Source organism: Sarcophilus harrisii, chromosome 4 (assembly GCF_902635505.1).
Source record: "Sarcophilus harrisii chromosome 4, mSarHar1.11, whole genome shotgun sequence".
Classification (NCBI taxonomy): Eukaryota; Metazoa; Chordata; class Mammalia; order Dasyuromorphia; family Dasyuridae; genus Sarcophilus; species Sarcophilus harrisii.
The window spans coordinates 304850338-304874341 of NC_045429.1; the positions used below are offsets into that span (position 1 = coordinate 304850338).

At 38.1% G+C, this 24004-nt stretch overlaps 2 protein-coding genes across 2 annotated transcripts in view; one reads left to right on the forward strand and one right to left on the reverse strand.

Annotated features, from left to right (window-relative positions):
• Positions 1-1304: 1304 nt before the first annotated feature.
• SGSH (N-sulfoglucosamine sulfohydrolase) lies at positions 1305-21925 on the reverse strand. The gene is made up of 8 exons (XM_003768644.4): positions 21722-21925; positions 19259-19419; positions 18556-18661; positions 16819-16969; positions 15480-15636; positions 14920-15001; positions 5391-5594; positions 1305-3639 (listed from the first exon to the last, which is right to left on the reverse strand). Exons 1-8 carry the CDS (start codon positions 21840-21842, stop codon positions 3080-3082), a joined length of 1542 nt encoding a protein of 513 aa, XP_003768692.1. The 5' UTR covers positions 21843-21925; the 3' UTR covers positions 1305-3079.
• The window catches only part of SLC26A11 (solute carrier family 26 member 11), a 46768-nt gene continuing 44645 nt past the window's right edge, over positions 21882-24004 (forward strand). Inside the window, exon 1 of the mRNA XM_023502674.2 lies at positions 21882-22093. Within this exon, the coding sequence (XP_023358442.2) occupies positions 21895-22093 (199 nt within the window). The 5' untranslated portion in view covers positions 21882-21894. The remainder of the gene's footprint in view (positions 22094-24004) is intronic.

A 24004-nucleotide genomic window follows, 5' to 3' on the forward strand; every position in this document is an offset into this window, starting at 1 on the left:
CTAGTTACACAAAAAATATTAAATTGTACATATGATTTCCACATGATGGAAAGAGTATTTGACATGGTTCCTAGGCCTGGATCTATGATACCTGGTTTGGGAACAGCCGAAGACCAGGAGTACTCTGGAAGCAGAGAATCCTGAATACTTGGAACTGTCCATTTTCTGTTAGCTGGCTTGACTTTGTACCATTGTGAGCTAGCAGAAAGAATTCTATTCAGAGAATCTGAATCTTCACTGTCATTTATTGTCAATGACACTAAACAAGTCACTATATTTTTCTGGCTCCCATGGTTTTCTTTTTTTTCCCCCATTTATAAAATGTAGAGTCCTTCCTCTAAGCTAACCTCAAGACCATGTTGGCTTAGGCTCTCAGGCTTTCAGAACTGTTTATAATTTGGCACAGGTTCTATTCCCTGTTTTTTTCCAATTTTTTTCCAATTTTTTCCAATTTTCTGAATTAATTTTGCTTCCACTTGATCTCATGGGCATAAGGAGAGGGAACTCTTTTCCTCTTAAAAGGGAATGGGGAATTCTCCAACTTATTACCAAGAAAGCCAGCATAATGTAGTAGAAGGCTTTGAAGCCAAGTTTTCTGACTCTAAATCAAATCTCAGTTCTAAAATGTACTACTCATGTGACCTTAGACACCTTATTTAATTTGTCTAGATCTCAGTTTCCAAATTTCTAAAATCAGTTTAGATGATCTGAATCCTCTTTTAGCTCTAAATCTACAATGATTCTATATAGGGGAATCTGTAGCAGAAAGAACCAATGATGGTAAAAGCAAAATCCGATGCCAAACAGAGTTTGGCAGAGATGATGGGTAGGATTGTGAGGAAGATCTCTTGGAACCACCACTTCCATACAGGTAGACCTATGTCTTCACTGTTCAACATACATCTACTGCATGGAGATGAAGAGAATTCAAGGGATATAATAAGAAGGAAAGCTTTAATGAAAACTGTGTAATCTTATCATAACTCCCCCCCTACATCAGTGAATGCTACATATGGGAGGAACCAAAGAGATCTTCTTATCCAACTTGTTGATTTTACAGAGAAGCACAAAAGTCTTGCCTAGAACACAAAAGACATGTCTATGGTCCAATGGCAAAACCAGAACTAGAACCCAGATCCACTGACTACCAGTTCAGAATATTTACTTTTTTCTTGGTGGATTTTTTCTCTCAAATACCATAGCCATTTGCCAATGTGTTCCCCTTTCCCATTGGACCCTCCTTTGTAATAAAGAAAAATAATTATGCATAACTGACCAATGAACCAACAAAGTTTGAAAACATGTCATTTCGTATCCATTTACTCTGATTTATCAGTGAAGAAAAGGGATGTATTTTTATGACATCACAGCCTATAAAAATTTCCATTGTCCCATTAATAATCTGTGGGATAATAACAGCTTCTCCCTGCTTACTAAAGTGGGGGGAAGACCTTCTGGAGCTTAGTTTCTCCTTTTCCCACCTCCCAGAACCTCTGTTGCAGAAAACAACCTTACTTTCAAAGAAGAAAGCAATTGTTGATAATTGTTACAGTAGATTTTAGAGACTAAAATTCTGTAAATTTTGCTAAATTAGAGTAAACTTTTGATAAATGATTCATCTTTGGGTTTGTACCATCCATGGTATGAAGGTTATACTTTCCCTTCACATTCCATTGACCCTTGGACTCTTACTTTAGGGAAGAATGGAAATTGGAACATTGGATGGAATATAAACTCACCAAAATTCTCAATAGAAGTTCTTAACCTGGGTCCAAGAACTTAAAATATATATATATAAAATTATATTTCTATATTTTAAAATAATTTGTTTCTTTTTCAATCTTAAGTATTTTATGCATTTAAAAATACTATTCTAAGGAGCTCGGGCTTCACTAAAATGCCAAAATGATCCAGGACATCAAATAGCTAAGAACTTAAATCCTAGATTTCCCCCACTAGGTTCCCTTAGAAGTACTTCTGTGTGGGTCAGGGGAGGAGGTAACAAGTATAGGTCAACTCACATCATAGAATTAATGTTTATCCAAATAAATTAAATTATACCAGAGGTAAAGAAATGTCCATCTCTTTAAGTAGTGGTACTTTTGTCTTTGAATAATTCTCAAAAAGCCACAATTGTATACATATTTTGCATTTTTAAAAATCTGTGTACATATTATTTGCCTCCAGTAAAATGTAATCTCTGGAAGGGAAGGGATTAATTCACTTTTGTCTTTTTATCCCTATCACCTAGTTTTATACACAGAAGGAGTTTAATACATGCTTGCTGACTTAAAATGAATGCTTCTGCCACAAAAACAATAGTATAAATAGTAAAAACAGGCAAACTAAAAGGATTGTCTGCTAAGAATGATGAATTTGACAGTGGGGAAAAATACAGGAAATGCTATCAAATTCATGCTCACACAACTGACAGCAGAAACCCAAGATGTCTCTAATTGAGAATGTTTATTGAAATTAATACATCATCATCTTCTTACCCTGAGAAAGTTTTATAAATCATCTCAATAGGCAGATGCAAAGACCTGATTCCTCTCATATTCCCTCATCCTGTAGAAGCCTGTAAATGGGTATAATAGAGCTTTGATTTCCATTTTAAAAAAAATTTCTAGATTTTCTCAAAATTATCTTATGAAAGGCTCTGGAGCCATAAGATCCTCCAAACTTTTAGAACAAGAACCACAGGGAAAAAAAAACTGGACTTTTTTGACCCACAATCTGACTTTCACCAAGGCTTTTAGTAACTTTGCTGCCTATTAGAGTCTCGCTTAACATCCTCATCCTTACCCACAACAAGTCAAGCACATTGGCAGTGGTGCTCAAACCACATTCCTGTGGTGATACCCAGATGGTCAGTGCAGGGAATGAGGCTTGCTCCTTGCTTGCCTGACCCTACAATAATGCCCAGTCAGAGATCTAGGAATGAGGATTTAGCCTCATTTAGCCTCATTTATCAGGAATGAGGATTTAGGACAAAAAGATGCTCTCCCTTGGTCCCACTCAATTAGCAACAAGGCAAGCCAGGTTTAGAGAAAATAAGTGTTTTTCTCCATGCAAAGGCTCATAGTTCGTTATGAAGAGGCTGACATTGGGGAGAGAGCTTCTCTTCCAAGACACCATCTGGAGCACATACCCAGGGGTCATTTGTCTCCCACTGCCACTTGATCAGCTGGGACTTCAGCACTTCTAGCACCTCCATATAGTTGGGGTCAGTGGCTAAGTTCTGGGTCTCCCAAGGGTCTTGTTTCCTGTCATAGAGTTCCCATTGATCTCTGTAATAATAATGGTGAAGGTCCTTATACCAATTTGTATGCTGGCCAGACTTGGTGCGATTAAGCAGGTCCTGGAAGGTGGGAGAAACGTAGAAATCCTGGTCGATTGGGAAGGGCATCTTGAAGTTGAGGTTGTGCACTAGATGGAAATTCTGATGGAGAACAGAGCGCATGGGGTAGTACATTGTGATTTCATGGTGACTCTGGCTACTGAAGACTGTGGTCCAGGGTGGTTCTGATAGTAGTGCAGGCAAGAGAGAGCGACCAGTAAGGTGGACTTCCTTGGTACCAAAGATGCTATAGCTGGGATATGGTATGGAGAACCAATCCAAGATGGTAGGCACGAGATCTTAAAAATGATAATGATATTAGTTGACATTTGTACTTTAATGGTTACAAAGCATTTTATATACATTAGGATTGATTCTTACAACAACCCCAATAAGTAGATTACAGAAGAATAACAACAGAATGCTAGGATTGGAGTTAGAAAAAACCTAGATTATAATCATGCTCCTTCGTTACTTATTAAATGTATTATCCAGGACAAGTGTCATGGCCTTACTCAATTTCCTGTATTTCTCTTCTGAGACTCCAATGAGTTGATACCTGGAAAGAACTTCACAAATTCTAAAATGTGTCATTTATTTTTTTTTAACAACTTCTCCCCCTCTCCAATTTAATGATAAGGAAAAGAAGTAAAATGATTTTCTCTGAGGTCACAAAGTAGAGACTACAATTCAGATCTTCTGAAACCAATGCAACCACTGGAAAGGAACCAGAGGTAACAATGTCCAGGCATTAGATTTGAAATCAAAAGATGTGGGTTTGAATATCTACTATTTACTGACTGTAGGGTCTTAGATAAGATTTTTTTTTCTCAATAGTATTTTATTTTTCCAAATACATGTAAAAATAATTTTCAACATTCAACATTTGTATTATAAATTTTTCTCCTCCCTCTGCCCTCCCCAAGAAAGCAAGTAATGTGATATAAGTTTATATATATGTGCAATCTTTTAAAACATATTTCCATATTTATCATGTTGTGCAAGAGCAATCAGACCAAAAAAAGAAAACCACAAAAAAGAAAAAGTTAAAAAAGGTGAAAATACTTTGTCTCAATCTATATTCAGTTTCCAGAGTTCTCTCTGTGGATATAGATGGCATTTTTTTTTCCAAGTCTATTGGAATTCCTTAGATAAGATTCTTAACTCTTCCAGGTCTCAATTTCCTCATCTCTATAATAAAGGAGTATTATCTTATAAGGCTTTTCCAATTTTAAACTATGATCCTATGAATTCAGTCTAGTAAAGACCTCAGAAGTTACCAAGAACAACCCTCTACCTTCATGTAACATTGAATTAAAATTCTACCAGATAACCTAGATCAGATTGCTTTTTGTCTTGGGAAGGAAGAAGAAACAAGGGAGGAAGAAAAAATATGGAACTCCATATCTTACAAAAATGAATGTTGAAAACTCTTTACATGTAATTGTAAAAATAAAATACTTATTGAAATTTAAAAAAAAAAAAAACTATACTAGAGAAATAGATGTAGGATTTGAGACATGTTTCCAAATAAGGAGATTCTACTTTCTCAGAACCAACGCAACCAATCAATAATTTTCACTATAAGGAAGCTATCCCTTATGTCTTATCCAGAACTCCATGCTACAGCTTGTCTCTTTGTCCACTTGTAATGTCACTTTTTCTTCAGACTTAAAAAAAAATCTCTTGGGTGACAGGTGGGTGTGAGCCAAGAAGTCACAGAGAGGAGTTCTGTTCTCTGAACATATTGCTTGGACATCGATGGTTTTTAATAAGCATTTCTTGCTTGACTGATGAGAAGAATATCTCTTAGCCAGAAGCACTGAGAAGAGACAGGAACTGCCCTTTTCTGCTTAAAAGGAAATCAGGCAAGTACAATTTTATTTTCCTTTCTCCATCATGATGTAATGTAAAACTTTTTGATCGGTCCCAGTTTTCTCAACTATTATAAAATTAAAAGGCATCTCAAGGTCTACGCAAAGATGAGTCTATAGCTTTGGATTCTTTTGCAACAAGGGAGTAGATGGAGAGAAGTCAAATGTAGTCTTACCCAAGAGACTGACATAAGTCTCACTGATCTGGCCCCAACGTTTTCGGTGCTCTGGAGAAGACACCAACATAGGCTCTGCTATGCCTGACCAGTATAGGTTGGTCCTGCCACTAGGGAAAGGGATACCGTTGTCTGAAGTGAAGATAACCAAGGTGTCGTTCAAGAATCCAGCTGCATTCAGTTCTTCCAGCACCAGTCCAATCCCTGTAGGGAAAGTCAAGAATGAAGGAAATAGGCAACACAGTAACTTATAGAATATAACCCCCTCTCCCCACGTCCACCAACAGTTTCCTTTTTGGGGGGTGGAGCCAAGATGATAGAGAGGACACAAGCTTCTTTCTGATCTTCTCCCACAACCCTCAGCTAATTACCAAATTCAGCCTCTGAATTAATTAGTCCTGGACTGTGGCAGAATCCACAAATATTGGGAGTACAACAAATTACCAGCAGAAGATAATTTCGAAAATCGACAGAAAAGATCTGTTTCAGTTGGGCACAGAGGGAAGTGGCCAGGCACAATCAGGCCAAGCATGAAGGCCAGCAGAAGCAGGGCAGACCCAGGGTGGGATACGGACTCCATGGGGCAATGCAGACTCCACCCAGCAGAGAATAGAGGAGGAGGAATCTACAGCAGTGTTGGTGGCTACTCTGCCCTGCCTGCAAGCCAGTAGATCAGCAGAGACGTTATAAAACATCCAATATAAACATAAAAGTAAATAGTGAACCCGAAGCACCAGAATCTGGCAGGACCTGGAGTGAATCAGCACGGACTCATTGTAACCACTGCAGCTTGTAGAGGAAGCTTGGAAAACCTTCCTTGCCCTAAAGGCAGATCAGAACTTTAAAAAAAAAAATTGAGTAAAAAGGCAAAGTAAGGGGCAGCTAGGTGGTGCAGTGGAAAGAGCAACAGCCCTGAAGTCAGGAGTACCTGAGTTCAAATGTGGCCTCAGACACTTAATACTTCCTAACTGTGTGACTCTGGGCAAGTCACTTAACCCTAATTGCCTCAGAAAAAAAAAAAAAAAAAGGCAAAGAGAACTCTGACCATAGATAGTTTCTATGGTGAAAGAGAAGAACAGATTTCAAACCCTGAGGAGATGAAATGTAGATCATCTCCAGATGAAGTCCGATCACACAAGGCTCTCCTAGAATAAATTAAAAGGGATCTTAAAAGAGAGCTTGAAGAAAAATGGGGAAAGGAAAGGAAAACTTTGCAAGAGGATTTGGAAAAGGCATATAATTCATTAAAAGATATATTTGACAAAATAAGAAAAGAAAACAACTCCCTGAAAAACAGAATTTATGAAATGGAAAAAGTAAATAATTCCCAGGAAAACAGAATTGGTGAAATGGAAAAAAAAAAATTCCATACAATAAAACTACTCATTCAACTCATTTAAAAACTCAATTGGACAAATAAAAAAAGAAGTAAAAAAAAGTAAATGAAGAAAACAATTCATTAAAAATCAGAAATGAACAAATGGAAATAAATGATTCAATGAGACATCAAGAATCAGTCAAACAAAACCAAAAAAATGAAAAAATAGAAAAAATGTAAAATACCTACTGGAGAAAAGAAGTGACCTGGAAAGTAGATAGGAGAGATAATCTAAGAATTATTGGACTCCCTGAAAATCATGATGAAAAAGAAAGAGCCTAGACACTATTTTTCAGGAAATCATCAAAGAGAACTGCCCTAATGTCATAGAATCAGAAGGTAAAATAGCCATTGAAAGAATTCACTAAACATCTCCTGAAAGAGACCCCCAAAATTAAAACTCCTTGGAATATTGTGGCTAAATTTCAGAACAAACGAACCTAGGAAAAAAATATTATAAGCAGCCAGAAAAAAACAATTCAAAAATCAAGGAGCCACAATAAGGATTACCCAGGATCTAGAAGCTTCCACCTTAAAGGATCAAAAGGCCTGGATTCTGACATTCCGAAAGGCAAAGAAATTTGGAATGAAGTCAAGAATAAACTACCCTGCTAAAATGAGCATTTTCTTCCAGGGAAGAAGATGGACATTCAATGAAAAGGGTGAATTCCATTTATTTCTGATGAAAAGACCAGAGCTAAACAAAAAATTTGACCTCTAAATATAGGACTCAAAAGAAGCATAAAAAGATAAAAAGAACTCTTGAGAACTATATTTCTGATATAAGTATACATAGAGAATGCATGTATAATTTGATTTTACTGTTATAATTTTAAAAAGAAACTAGAAGTGGAAAGGAGTTTGTACCAGAAAAAAAAAAAAAGAAAGGTGCAGACAAAATGAGGGGAATTACATCTCACAAAGAGACAAAGGAAAAGCTATCATATTTGAGGGAAAGAAAGGAGGGGGATGAACATTGTGTGAATCTTACTCTCATCTGATTTGACTCAAAGAGAAAATATTAGACACATTTGGTTTACAGAGCAATTTCTCTCACCTTATTGAAAAGTGGGAGGGAAAAGGCAAAAAGGAAAAGGGTAGGCTAAATAGAAGGGAAAACAGAAATAGTAGGGGAAAGTTATAAGAAAGGGGGAGGGACTTTAAAGGGAAAGGGCTGCTTGAGGCAAGTGGTGCTCATAAGTAAAATATTAGGTAGGAGGGAAAGGGAAAAAGGAAAGAGAAAAGTATAATCTGGGGATAATAACATGGCAAAAAATACAGAATTAGTAGTTTTAACAATAAATGTGACTGGGGTGAACTCTCCCATAAAACATAACCAGATAGCAGACTGGATTTAAAGCCATAATCCTTCAATATGTTGTTTACAAGAAACACATTTAAAGCAGAATGATACATACAGAGTTAAGGTAAAAGGCTGTTGCAAAACCTATTATGCTTCAGTGAGGTCAAAAAAGCAGGAATAGCCATCCTGATCTCAGAAAAAGCGAAAGCAAAAATTGATATAATTAAAAGAGATAAGGAAAGAAACTATATCTTGCTAAAGGGTACCACAGATAATGAAGCAATATCAATACTAAATATATATATATATATATATATATATGCACCAAGTGGTATAGAATGGAAATTCCTAAAAGAGAAATTAAGAGAGCTGCAAGAAGAAAAAGACAACAAAAGTATAATAGTGGGAGATCTCAACCTCTCTCAGAACTAAATAAATCAAATCACAAAATGAATAAGAAAGAAGTTATAGAGGTAAATAGAACATTGGAAAAGTTAAGTATGATAGATCTTTGGAGAAAATTAAATGGAGACAGAAAGGAGCACACTTTCTTCTTGGCAGTTCATGGAACCTGTATAAAAATTGACTATATTTTAGGACATAAAGACTTCAAAATCAAATGCAGAAAGGCAGAAATAGAAAATGCTTTTTTTTTTTTTTCAGATCAAGATGCAATAGAAATTACATTCAATAAAAAACCAGGGGAAAATAAACTAAAAAGTAATTGGAAACTAAGTAATCTTATCCTAAAGAATGAATGGGTGAAATAGAAAATCATAGACACAATCAATAATTTCATCCAAAAGAATGACAATAATGAGACAACATATCAAAATTTGTGGAATGCAGCCAAAGCGGTAATAATGGGAAATTTTATATCTCTAGATGCTTACTTGCATAAAATAGAGAAACAAAAGATCAATGAATTGGGCTTGCAACTAAAAAAGCTAGAAAAAGAACAAATTAAAAACTCCCAAATCAAATCCCAAACTTGAAATTCTCAAAATAAAAGGAGAGATTAATAAAATTGAAAGTTAAAAAAAAAAAAAAACTATTGAATTAATAAATAAAACTAAGAGTTGGTTTTATTGAAAAAACCAACAAAATAGATAAACCTTTAGTTAATTTGATTAGAAAAAAGGAAAAAGAAAAATCAAATTGTTAGTTTTAAAAATGAAAAGGGATAACTTTCCACCCGAAGAGGAAATTAGAACAACAGTTAAGAGTTACTTTGCTCAACTTCATGCCAATAAATTCGATAACCTAAGTGAAATGGAGGAATACTTAAAAAAATATATAGATTGCCCAGATTAACAGAGGAGGAAATAAATTACTTAAAGAGTCCCATTTTAAAAAAAGAAACTATTATTCAATTGCCTAAGAAAAAATCCCCAGGACCAGATGGATTTACATGTGAATGCTATCAAACATATAAAGAACAATTAACTCCAATGCTATATAAACTATTTGAAAAAATAGGTATTGAAGGACTCCTACCAAATTTTTTTATGACACAGACATGGTACTGATATCTAAACCAGGTAGGACGAAAACAGAGAAAGAAAATTATAGACCTATCTCCCTAATGAATACTGATGCTAAAATCTTAAATATTAGCAAAGAGACTACAGAAAATCATCCGCCAGATAACACACCATGACATAGTAGGATTATTCCAGGAATGCAGGGCTGGTTCAATATTAAGAAAGCTATTAGCATAATTGACTATATCAATAACCAAATTAAGAAAAAAACATGTAATTATCTCAATAGATGTAGAAAAAGCATTTGATAAATCCAACACCCATTTCTATTTAAAAACAAAACCACTAGAGAGTATAGGAATAAATGGACTTTTCCTTAAAATAGTCAGTAGCATCTATTTAAAACCATCAGTAAGCATCATATGTAATGGGCATAAACTAGAACTACTCCCAATAAGATCAGGGGTGAAACAAGGTTGCCCACTATCACCATTACTATTCAATATTGTATGAGAAATGCTAGCTTTGGCAATAAGAGAAGAAAAGGAGATTAAAGGAATTAGAGTAGGTAATGAGGAGACCAAATTAACACCCTTTGCAGATGATATGATGGTATTCTTAGAGAACCCCAGAGAATCAACTAAAAAGCTATTAAAAATAATCTACAACTTTAGCAAAGTTGCAGGATACAAAATAAACCACATAAATCATCAGCATTTTTATACATCACTAACAAATCCAACAGCAAGAGATACAAAGAAATTCCATTAAAATAACTTGATACTATAAAATATTTGGGAATATATCTGCCAAGGGAGGGTCAGGAACCATATGAGCAAAACTATAAATCATTTTCCACACAAATAAAGTCAGATCTAAGCAACTGGAAAAATATCAAGTTTTCTTGGATAGGTTGAGCGAATATAATAAAGATGACAATACTACCTAAACTAATCTATTTATTTAGTTCTATACCAGTCAAACTCCTAAGAAACTATTTTAATGACCTAGAAAAAATAACAACAAAATTCATCTGGAAGAACAAAAGGTCAAGAATTTCAAGGGAATTAATGAAAAAAAAAATCAAATGAAGGTGGCCTACCTGCAGCAGATGTAAAACTATATTATAAAGTAGTGGTCATCAAAAACCATTTGGTATTGGCTAAAAAAATAGACTAGTTGATCAGTGGAATAGGTTAGGTTTACAGGACAAAACAGTCAATAACTATAGTAATTTAGTGTTTGACAAACCCAAAGATCCCAAATTTTGGGATAAAAATTCACTATTTGACAAAAACTACTGGGAAAATTAGAAACTAATATGGCAGAAAGTAGGCATTGACCCACACCTAACACTGTATGCCAATATAAAGTCAAAATGGGTTCATGATCTAAACATAAAGAATGATATTATAAATAAATTAGAAGAACATAGGATAGTTTACTTCTCATATTTGTGGAAGAAGGAATTTGTGACCAAAAACGAACTAGAAATCATTATTGATCACAAAATAGATAATTTTTATTATATTAAGTTAAAAAGTTTTTGCACAAACAAAACTAATGGAGACAAGATTAGAAGGGAAGCAATAAACTGGGGAAACATTTTAACATTCAAAAGTTCTGATAAAGTCCTCATTTCTAAAATATGTGAAGAATTGACTCAAATTTATAAGAAATCAAGCCATTCTCCAATCGATAAATGGTCAAAGGATATGAACAATTTTCAGTAAAAGAAATTGAAACTATTTCTAGTCATGTGAAAAGGCACTTCAAATCACTATTGATCAGAGAAATGCAAATTAAGACAACTCTGAGATACCACTCCACACCTGTCAGATTGGCTAAGATGACAGGAAACAATAATGACCAATGTCATTAGTGGGAAAACTGGGACACTGATCCATTATTGGTGGAACTGTGAGCGAATCCATTATTCTGGATAGCAATTTGGAACTATGCTCAAAAATTTATCAAACTGTGCATACCCTTTGATTCAGCAGTGTTACTACTGGGTTTATATCTCAAAGAGATACTAAAGAAGGGAAAAGGACTGGCATGTGCAAAAATGTTTGTGGCATCTCTTTTTGTAGTGGCTAGAAACTGGAAACAGAATGAATGCCCATCAATTGAAGAGTGGCTAAATAAATTATGATATATGAATGTTATGGAATATTATTGTTCTGTAAGAAATGACAAACAGGATGATTTCAGAGAGGCCTGGAGAGACTTACATGAATTGATGCTAAGTGAAATGAGCAGAACTAGAAGATCATTATACACGGCAACAAGAAGAATATACAATGATCAATTCTGATGGATGTAGCTCTCTTCAACAATGAGATGATTCAAACCAGTTCCAATTGTTCAGTAATGAAGAGAGTCATCTACACCCAGAGAGAGAACTATGGGAAATGAGTGTGGATCACAACATAACATTTTCACTTTCTGTTATTATTTGCTTGCATTTTTTCCTTTTCAGGTTTTTTTCTTTCCTTCTAAATCCAATTTTTCTTGTGCAGCAAGATAACTGTATAAATATGTATACATATATTGTATTTAACATATTTTTTAATATGTATTAGACTACTTGCCATCTAGGGGAGAGGGTGGGGGAGAAGAAGGGAAAATTTGGAACAGAAGGTTTTGCAAGGGTCAATGTTGAAAAATTACCCATACATATGTTTTGTAAATCTCAAAGAGCATTAAAAAAAAGGAAAAGGACCCACAAGTGCAAAAATGTTTATTAGCAGCCCTTAAAATTTGAGAGGATGCTAGAGAATGGCTGAGTAAGTTATGGTATATGAATGTGATGTAGAACAGGCTGATTTCAGAAAAACTTACATGAACTGATGCTGAGTGAGGTGAGTAAAACCAAGGGAACATTGTACACAGTAACAAGATTATGTGATTATCAACTGTGATGGACTTGGCTCTTTTCAACAAAGAGATGATTTAAGGCAATTCCAATAGATTTGTGATGGAAATGTGGATAGAAAGAGCCATCCACATCGAGTGAGCAAATAATATCAAGAGGGAGAACTATGGAGACTGAATGTGGATCAAAGCATAGTATTTTCACCTTTTTTGTTGTTGTTATTGTTTATTTGCTTGGGTTTTTTTTCCTTTCTTATTTTTTCTTCTTTTGATCTGATTTTTCGTGCCCAGCATGATGAATATGGAAAAATGTTTAAAAGAATTTACATGTTTAATGTATATAGGATTGTTTGCTTTCTAGGGGAAAGAGATGGGAGAAGGAGAAAGGTTTTTCAAAGGTGAATGCTGAAAACTATCTTTGCACATATTTGGAAAAAATAAAAAGCTCTTCAAAAAAAAGACACACAAAATAAAATAAAATCCATGTCTTTCAGGAAGCCTTCTATGATTGACATTACAAGTTTTGATTCATTACTCTGGCCTTACCTTGCCATTTTTGTTTATCTCCCTGTGAAACTGGATTCTCTTTGACTTCAGGTTTGCATTTGTGTGAATGCTCAAAGGGCCAGGCTTTGGGGCTAAATGAGATGGCTTTCTTTTTTTTTCCCTTCTATTACCCCCCATTCCAGGATACATGTACCAAAGAGATACCAAAATAGGCACTGTGGGACTCACTGCTTCTGGCATCAATACACTTTGGCTCCTTCCCAGTGTATTTGGGTGCTTTCAGAACTGTACTTCTAACCTTGGCTCAGATGGTAAGGATGTTAGCTTATCAACAATGAGTTACCTCTGGCAGTGGGACACAAAGAAGGAGCCAAAAAATTAGTGCATCCAGGAGTCAATATTTGCTAAGGCTGGTCAAGAGCATCTGCCCTTACCAGAGCCACAACAGGGAATTTTTGCCCCTAAGAAGTATATTACCAACAGCTCCCCCTGGATCCAGTGACACAAAAAGCATTGAGTCAATGGATAACTTCCAATAAACTAATTATTTTTGATAACAAAGTCTTAAAGACAGTCATTTCTTCAGAGCTCTCTCAATTTAGAGAAGAGGAAATAAAAGTCCAGAATAATGATCAGAATAGGAAAGTTAGATGGAGGATAGAGCATTTGGTCAAAGACTTGAGTTCAAATTCAGCTTCAGACACTTAATAGCTTTGTGACCCTAAGCAAATCACTTAACCCTGTTTGCCTCAATTTCCTCATCTATAAAATGAGCCAGAGAAGGATCACTACCTCTGCCAAGAAAATTCCAAATAAGATCACAGAGAGTAGGGGGCAACTGAAATAGCTAATCAACAGAAAATTGTAAGAGAAGGTACTAAAATCTGACTCCCAAGTCAATATTCTTTTAGTTAAGGTGTTGAAATCTGTTGTCCTTTGAGACAACAGAAGCACTACCCCTTTAAGAGCAGTAGTCCCTGTATAATCATTGAATAAAGAGGGGTGGTCTTTTAGTTATTCAAGATGTCCCATCAGATTCCTTTCCCCTTGAAAATTTGAACTTCTGAGGCAGCTAGGTGGCGCAGTGGATAGAGCACCGGCCCTGAAATCAGAAGGACCTGAGTTTAAATCTGCTTTCAGGCACTTAACACTTCCTAGCTGTGTGACCCTGGGCAAGTCACTTAACCCTAATTGCCTCAGCAAAAAAAAAAAAAAAAAAAAAAAATTTAACTTCTTAGGTTGACAGAAGCTTCAGAGGGAAGGTAAAATGTCTAGGTAAAGGAAGATAGAGGCATCTTTAGGGAGGAAAGGCCCTGCAGCTGGAGCTGAGTTAATGTTTCCCTTACCATACCTAAAGGTGAGTTGTAGATAGGGTCCTGCTTCACTTCCTCACAATTCCCTCTTCCTTGAAGTGGCAAAATATTCTGTTCTGGAGCACCAATCCAGTTCATATTAAAGGGACCAACTTGCCAGATTTCCTATTCTTTTCCTAGGCTAAACCAACTTTCAGGTTCTACCTGTTAAGGGCTCTTCCTTTTTTTTTTACCCCCCAGCTAAGGAATCTTCAGCCTCTAACCATCTCTCATGCTCTAACCTTTTTTCCTTAGAAGAATAAAAGCATTCTGACCTCTTTTAAAATTTCCCATCCTAGGGAAAAGCTGGAGTCACCTCATCTTAGTCATAGTTTTGGTTCTGACATCACCATGAGGATGGAAACTTCCTAGGACAGGCAATCATGTTTTGTTTTATATTTTATTTTATTTTTTTTCCTTTCTGGATCCTGCTCTGGCAGGGCCTACTACATAAGTCTCTAAAGATGGAGAATTCAATCCATGATGGTCACTGACTCTCTGTCTGAGCTAGGCTACAGTTGCACTGGTAGGGAATATCTGGATCTAGATGATTTTTGGGGTAACTTCTCCCTGCCTGAAACAAAGCAGAGAGCCAGGTTAGGCTCCCTGGCCCTGTTCCTCCCCATACCTTGGTCCATTCGGCCAATGGTGGTGTACTGAGCAGCCAAGTCAGCTCGGGCTGCTGGGGTGTCCGGGATGAAATAAGGGACCTAGAAAAGACAAGTAGGTAATAGGTCATAGATACAATGAGGAGGATTGGAAGAAATATAGACTAACGTCTAAAAGGCTGCTGTAAGCAGGTGGAACAGAGTCAACTGAACTTTTCTAGAGAATCTAGACTAATCAGAATGTTATGGGAGATTCATACTCAAATATGGATTGAACTAGATTACCTGTAAAGTTCCTTCCAATTCTGAAATCCCATGATTTTATAATTTATTCCTTATGCATATTGGTCTGAAAAGTTTATTGTCTTATATGAATAAACTGTCCTATTTCCTTATTCCTTTACTACCATTAATAACAGTATAGACCCAGGAGGCAAGAGTCAACTTGGCCCTTAGGTCCAAATTCCTGTTCTTGTGAGCTTCACAACACATATTTGGAGCTGCAGGCTCACAAAGAGGAATGAATCCAGTGGAATCCCTAGAGGTAAAAGGAGTTGAGATAGAGGAGGACCTATATTACCTTTACATCCTCTGGAGCATAAGTTTGCGGCACCCAGTCAGGGATCCACCCCATCCCACTCTCTCCATTGCCAAACTTTTCACAGAAGGGTCCATACATTGGCTGAGAATGCCCACATCGGTGAGGATCGTGGAAAGCAACATAGAGGAAGAAAGGTCTGAGAAGTAGAAGGAATGAATCAAACCACAGTTAGGACAAGGTTCTTCACAAGCTAATCAGAGCTCTTTCCATCCAGCCATGTCAATGTTCCTGCCTATTAACCTAAACGGCTCTATTATGCCAGCTTGGGTCCTGTTCATAGCACTGTTGATGCCTCTCTACTCAACATTCTTGTTTTTCTCCCGTGCTAGGATCTCCTTATGCCTCAATTTTAAACCGGATCCAATACAACACTTAACACTTAAATATGTGTTATTGTTTTTCTTTCTTTTTTTCTCCCTTTTTTTTTTTGATTAAAGCTTTTTCTTTTCAAAACATATGCATAATTTTCAACATTCATCTTTGCAAAACCTTGTGTTCCAAATTTTTTTCCTTCTCTTCTTTCCACCCCCTTCCTTTGACAGCAAGTAATCCAATATGTTAAACATGTGCAATTCTTCTATACATATTTCCACCATTATCATGCTGCTGGTATGAATTGTTGTGCCAAGTGCTGGGAAAGATTTAAAATTTAGATAAATTTCTAGTTGGAAGAGAAGTGAGTGCAAGAGATAATGTTGTAAAGAAATTTTTTCATAATTAAAAAAAAATGATAAATTTCTGCTTGACTTATTGATTAATTATATGAAATCCAGGAAGGAATTCAGATAACATTCTAATATGTTTATTACCCAACGATATATAATAAGTACATTAGTCAAGTCAACAAGCATTTAGTAAGCGCTTAATATGTGCCGGACATTATGCTAAATACTGGACAAAGAGAGGAAAGAGGAAAACAGAAATAAATGCTTATTGGTTAATGAGTAACAAAGCAAATTTCCATATCAAATTAAGGGACCAAAGTGTTACCTGCTGGTGGAAATCAAGAAAAACTTTTGGGAAGAGGGAGTATTTGAGTTGGACTTTAAAAGATGCAAAACCATTGAATGGATATAGATTAGGAGTGGAAACTTTCCAGATACAAAGAAATGCCTAACATAGGCACTTGGGCATGGCAACACAGTGTATGCTTGCACACACCTCTTCTCCATCTTCCAAACTCCAAGCAGAGGTAATCTAGTTATACAGATATATAAGAATTAATCTCAATAAAAGTTCTGGAGTGACAAGATGTGGTATTAAGCCCTGGAAAGCCTGAGAGTCTGGGGACTGAGAGTGGAGGGACAAAGGCTCCCACCTGTCATCCTGGGTCTCGAGGAATTTTCGGACCAGAAGCTTTATGCGGGTGATGTTTCTCCCCACCTGGAGAATGGAGCCATTTTCTTCAGTATAGGCAAAGTCAAATGGATACACTGGTTCTGGTCCAACATGCTTCTTCCCAATGATACCTAGAAAGGATAGCCCAACAAGCTGATAGTTAGGAGAAAGAGCAAAAAAAAGGGAGAACCTGAAGTGCCTCAGTTTCTTTACCTAAAAAGTGAGGAAGTTGTATTTTCTCATTTGTTTCTGGGATCATTTCTCAGATCCTTTCCAATTCTAGACCTATGATCCCATAATCCACGTGACCTTTCTTTTCTGTTATACCTGTTGCCATCTAAGTACTGCTATAGTGCCATATGTATTGTTTTCTACATGGACTCAGAGACATTGGAGACTGCCAAAAACCTAATGTGATTTTAAATATGTTAAGATCATAAATAAAGTAAGGGACAGTTCTCCTGCATTCTTCCCTGTTTGTACCATATCTAGAAAACTGAGTTCAATTTTGGGTACTACATTTTAGATAGAATATTAATAAGGAGGAGGACATTTAGAGGAAGGGCAGCAAGATGGCACAGTGAATACAGGTCCAGACAGGGAGTCAGGAAAACTCATCTTCCTGAGTTAAAATCTGGCCTCAGAAATTTACTAGTTGTGTGTTCTTGAACAAGTCACTTAACCCTGTTTGCATCAGTTCCTCATCTGTAAAATGGATTGGAGAAGGAAATAGCAAACCATTCCAGTATCTTTGCCCAAAATACCCCAAATGGGGTCATGAAGAGTCGGACATGACTGAACAACAGTCCAGAGGAGAGTGATCAAGACAGTGAGGAGCCAAGATATCATATAATATGAGGGCAAGGTCAAGAATATTGTAAGATTATAGATTTGAAAGCTAGAAAGCTCAGAAACCATATTCATTTCTCTCCAGTCCAGACTTTGGACCTCCTCTACCATTACCTAGAAATCTTTTCTGAGGCTTGATCAAGTCCTGGCATTCACACATCTGAGGGTTAGGAAGGAACTCAGAGGCCATATTCATTCCTCTCCAGGGTATACACTGGAACTGACTGAGTGGATCCTTCCAGGCCATTTAAGGAGGGTACCTATGTCTCCCATATCTCTTTCCTTTCCAGATTACACTCTGAATCAGAAGCAGAGTCTCCATACCTAGTGGTCTTCAAATGGAAACTAAATGATCACTCATGGAGAATTTTATAAAGGAGTTCCTATTTAAATATGATTAGGCCTAAATATCTATTAAAGTTGATTCCAAAACTGAAATTCTATAGTTCTCTGTTTTCTTTGGCAGGCAGATTAGTGTAGTGGACAGGAGAGACAGCTTTAAAGTCAAGAAGAGAGCTTAAAGTCAAACCTCTGAGACATATTGGTTGTGTCATCTTATGATAAGTCAGTAATCTCTCAGGGTCCCAGGTAACTTTCCAAGATCATAAGCTGAAAAAACAGGTGCTAATTTATCTTGCCAAAGGGAATTCTTTAAACCAATCAAGTCATAAGTCCAGACCTAAACAAAAGGTATCCATAGAGCTAGACTTTGGTAACTGGAAGTAGAGTCAATTCTCTGTGTGACCTTGGATAATGCTTTAACTCTCTTGGTCCTCAGTCTCTCCTTCTGTGAAGTAGGAAGAATCTCAAGAATTATGGGAAACAGAAAGTAGCCACCTTTCCCCCCATTCCTACCCAAGCTCCTAACCTGTGCGGACTTTAGCCTGGCTGAGAAGCAGAGGCAGACTTTGCACCTTGTCAAAGGAGTTGAAATGATGGTCATTCTGGTGTAAGCCATACATCCCATTCTGATGCTGTAAGGAAAGCTACCATGAGCCAAGACTCTCAACCAGGCTGTCCCCATCACTCAGATGTATAGCATTTCTCTTCCTAGTTAACCAATTTAGAACTTAGCTTGCCAGTGCATATGAAGGCTCTATCTTTATACTTCTCCTTCCTCTCATCCCCTGTGATCTCTTCTGTCTTGGTCCAAAAGACTTCCATGTTATTAGCACGGAAGCAATGTTATTAACAAACCTCTTTAATCCTGCCTCCCCAGCTGGAAATGACCAAGACATAAAACTTTTTTGTATGGAATTTGACAGTTTTTTGTACACAGTTATGAAGAAAGTGGCTTACAATGAAGCAGTTCTGATGAAGGATACATGAGGAAGATGAAAGGGTCAGGGAGATTCCTAGACCCTGTTAGCAAGGCATGGCTCTATTAAAGTAGACTGTACTATTAGTGGGGTTTTTTGGTGAAAATGAGAAAAATGGCCTTTCCACTCCTAGATACGGTTCATAATCCTAAGAGTGTATCCTACTCAAGGAATTCTTCCTTTACTGTTCTCTTCTTAACCATCCTATTCTCCTCCTCCTCTCCCCAACCCTCAACATAGGTATTTGTTTACCTGTGGCAAGCCAGTCAGCAGGCTAGCACGACTTGGGGAGCAGCTACTGACTGAGGTGAAGGCATTATGAAAGATCAGGCTCCTTTGTGCCAAGGCATCCAGGTGTGGAGTGAAGATTGCAGTGTTGTTGTATGTACCACTCTCAAAGCCTCCATCATCCGCTGCCAATGGGAGGGGAAACAGGGAAGGCACTGTGAGCTGAGAGATTTGAGAGTAATAAAGCCATGCATGAGGATTCATTATGGAACTTAGGGATGCTGGCTTTTGGTATCCCAGTGAATTGTAACTGCATGGCCAAGTTTGGTGGAGGAGTCCTAAGTAAGGCTGGGACTAGGGCTTTTATGTGCAGTGGAAGGCAATGGAGGAGAAACACACATTCAGGGTATGGGGAGATTCTGTGCAATGGAGGGACTGAATGGAGGTACCGAGATCAGATGAGCACTCCCAGGGACAGTGATAAACCTCCAAACCAAATCATCCATTGGATAGCATGGTAGACTAGAAATGAGAAAAATTGAGTTCTAATCCCACTACCACCACTTATTTAATTAATTGTGTTAGTTTTGACAATCCATTTAATCTCTCTCAGTCTTAGTTTCCTCATCTGTAAAATAGAATTAATACTTACAGTATTTATCTCACAGAGCTGTTGGAAGGCTCAAATAATAATGTAAAAAACAAGGCAAACTTTAAAAAATGATGCACAAATGTCAGTTACAATAATTTCAACAATTTTATTAAATACTTTATTATATAATTTAATATTAATTATGATATTGTTGTGTTATATATTAGATATAAATCAATATTATGTATTAATAATAAAATAAATGAATATTTAGATTATTATTATTATTATGGCCTTGGTGCTAAATGTTGAACCCATCAGCCATTGTCTCAGTCCCTTTGTCATCTATACATCTATTTAATGAGTCCCAACATTGCTATTTACTACTAGCTGCTATTCTTTGAACAAAACACAATCTTTTTGAGTTTTGAGTTTCTTCAAATGCAAAATAGAGGTGATTCTTGCACTTCCTATCTCACAAGAGTACTCTAAGGAAAATCCTTTATAAACCTTGAAGGGTTAAATAAGTGAGTAAATATCATATTTACCCTAGTGAGGTTGCTGAATCTGGGGTGGAAATGGGGTGTGCTGTAAACAGGCGTGTCTATTCTAGGATTTCTGGAAGAATGGCTATGAGTTTTTCTCTACAGATGGCCTTCCTATCCATGGCGAAAATGAGAGAGGAAGGAATGTGTCTATCCGAAGTTGTGACAGTTTAATTGATGGTTTGTGTCTTCCACTCCCCACCCCCCCTTCTGAGAAGCATGTGATCATGGCAGGGATTTGGGACATAGATACCATTAGTGGTTTATAACAGCCATTGTTGAAAAGATTAAGAAGGTGGATTGCGGGGAAGTGAAGAGCTGTTTGTTTGCCAATGAACTGAAAAGTCTGCTAGGAGGCCTAGAAATATGTATTTCTAACACTGATTTTACAGTAGGAAATGAGGACTGACTGGCAAAGGGCCAGGCCCAGAAATAAGCTGTTTTGTGGTTTCATCTATCACAAGGGCAGAGACCTAACCACCAAAACAGGAAGTCTCAGGAAAAAAAAAAAAACTAATCCTGGGTAGAATTTCAGATTTTCAGTGCAGAGGGAGGGGGATGTGTGTGTGTCGCACGTTTGAACAGATCTCTCACTCAACTCAGTGATCTCCATGTCACTGTTCCACTATTAGAACCCAGGTGAAGGGAGAAGAGTGTAAGAAAGCAAGGGCTCCCCCTTTAATTATCAATCTAGAGGTTTCAGATGGGATAGAATGAGTGGGACTGGAGGATGAGTCCAAAGTCACTCTCCACGCTGAACCGCGTGGTGGCTGGTGCAGGGGTCAGAGCCAGAAAGCTACTTATTGTGGGCAAGAGAGGGTGAAGACATCCGACAGGAGAGAAAGTGGTGGGGAGGAGAAAAGAGCGAGAAGAGGGGAGGGAGCCTGAGGGAGATTTAGTGCAACAGCGCAGACCCTGAGGACCGTGTTATTGAAGCTCAAATATGCCCTGGAATAGCGCGGAAGAAAGTGAGAGGAGACGGGGGAGGTGAAGTGGCAACCTGGTTCTTAGTGGGAGGCCCCAGAGGTGAAGGAAATGGAGTTTGGTACCGCCGCATTCCAAGCAGTCATTAAGGATCTTTGTGCTAGCCGGGAGGGCCGTCGTGGGGTTAGCCGAGAGGGAAGGGGAGGGGTCCTGGGCTAGGAGATTACCGGGAATCGGGTCTGGCCCCAGCGTCGCTGCTGGGATTGCACGCTTCCGGGGTTGCGCTGCAGGCCCGGTACCGGAGGTGACTCCGGGATGAAGGAGTGCCCTGCCCCTGCCTGGGTAGCGAAGAGATGCCCGAGGCATCCCTGGCGGCGCCAGGTTTGCACTGAGGCAGGGTCTGTCGGCTGACAGACTGCTACTCACCCAGGATAAGCAATACGTTCCGGTAGTTTTGTCGCAGCCCCAGGCACACGCCGAGAGCTAAGAGCGAGACGCAGCAGGAAAGCTGGGACCCGGGCATGACGATGAGGCCCAGGGGCCACATAGGCAGCTCCAGCCCCTCCTCCCAGTACCCCACTTCGTGGTAGCCTGGGGCGATGGGAGTGAGTTTTGTCTCCTGGCCCAGCTCCTCCTCCTCCCGCGATCACATGAGCAGGGCCAGAGGCGAACAGTCCTGTTCTAGCACTTCTTTGCCCCTTCCCTCCCCCCTCCCCCCCCCCCCCCCCCCCCCCCCACTTCTGTTCCCCAGAGCTGGAATCTTCGGAGGATTGAGACGGTCCGGGTCGGGGGCGCAAGGTGAGTCCCTTACCTTGGCAGTCCCCGATCCTGCGGGAGGGGGCACAAAAAAGTTGGCAGAGAAGGGGGGACAGGACTGAAATAGTTTGAGGTTCTGGCAACTCAAGGGAAATGGGACGCTCACCCGGAGGGGCCAAGTAGAATCCATTCCCAAAAGCTTCCTTCCCCCCTCCCGTGGATATGGAGACAGAGAGTTAGGGATTGATATTCGGTCTGATAGTAATTAGCAGTGTGATCGTGGGCACTAAACCTCCTGGACCTCTGTATAAAATAAGGATACTAATATCTTGTAGGATTTGGTTTCAGGATCCTGAGGGATAATGTGCAGCAAATTCTCAGGTGCTATGTTAGTATTATTAGTTGTTCTAGTAACTCTAAAAAGTGAAGTGTATCTTCCTGATCTGCTCAAGAGCCCCTGAGAGCCCCTGAAGTGGAGTGGAAGGAAATTCTTTCCACGCTGGAGTTGGGACTCTTGGCAAGAAGCTTGGGTATGAGTACAAAGTCCATTGATGGATTTACCATGTTAATTCAAATATTGACCCCAGCTCTAAATTTTCATTACTGTCCAGTAATTGTACATTACTATTGTAATATGTACATTGTAATTGTACATTACAACAGTAATTGTAGCTATACTTCATATATACATCACTATATATGTCTATATACACTTTTTTTTTTTTTGGTCGCTGAACCAGTTCAAGATATCTTAGGCTTTACTGGCTAGATTTTTTTTGTAAAAGGATGGTGCCTTAAACCTAAACCACTTTGATACTCATTGATTGGCCAACAATAGATCACTTCCCAAGCCCCAATTGGTCTTTGTTCAGTCCTGACTGATTCAGTGAAGGTAAGTAGCAATCAGTTCTGTTTTGGCCAGAAACCTTGAAGATTTTCCCCTCTCAGATTTGTTTATTTACTAATTTTGTTTAACTTGGTGTTAAAGTCTTTGCCTCAATTGCTATCTAGGCTTTTTTTTCCCCCTGAGGCAGTTGGGGTTAAGTGACTTGCCTAGGGTCACACAGCAGGAAGTGTTAAGTATCTGAAGGCAAATTTGAACTCAGGTCCTCCTGACTTTAGTGTGGATGCTTTATTCACTGTGTCATCTAGTTGCCCTGGCTACCTAGGCTTATTCATTCGGGGTCATCCTCAGTCATCTTGATCTGTATCTGGCTACTGGACAACGATACTCTGGAAGGGATGTGAGGCAGGTGACCTTGCACAGCCCTGCCTCAACTAAATCCAATTCACTTGGAAGTCATGGCATCACCTTCCTGATATGATGGTTTTCTTTGAGAATGAAGGAAAAACAACGTGTGTATATTTATGCAAACACATTTCATTAGGGCATACATTCAGGGAATTTAGTTTTTTAAGGTAAATGTTTATTTAACTCTCAGTCATAAAAGATAATTTGTATTTATCTAACTAATGTAAGTAAACAATATTAAAAAATAAGTAAACTTTTAAAAGAAGCAGCATGGTATGGAAAAACATAAAAAACACAGGCTTTGGAGCAAGGAAGATCTGGATTCAAGACTCATACAGCCTGAGTGACCCTTGGCAGATAACTTAACATTCCATCTCTCTGAGACTGCAGAAGACATGCCAAGGGCTTTGGTAGTATGAATTTCCCCATCCAGGAATCTGGCATATAAGTAAAAATCATAGATCTGGTCCCTATCCCTTACTTTAAAAATATAAACAAATACAACAAAAAATGATAAATTTTTGGAAACGGGTTGTGTCTGGACATACCCAGTATAACATGTATTCACACCTGTGATACCCATCTGTACATCCATATATCCATTCATCTCCCTCCCCCATCCATCCTTACACATATTCAAACAATCATTTCAGTCATGAAATGGCCCCATTTGGGGTTTTCTTGGCACAGATAACTGGAAT

Coding starts and splice junctions, on each gene's coding strand:
- SGSH (XM_003768644.4), bottom strand. CDS start 21,842: ATGTGGCCCCTGGGCCTCATCGTCATGCCCGGGTCCCAGCTTTCCTGC. Junction 18,662..19,258: donor TGCTGACTGGCTTGCCACAG/GTAAACAAATAC, acceptor CTTTCCTTACAG/CATCAGAATGGGATGTATGG. Junction 16,970..18,555: donor CCAGGCTAAAGTCCGCACAG/GTTAGGAGCTTG, acceptor TATCCTTTCTAG/GTATCATTGGGAAGAAGCAT.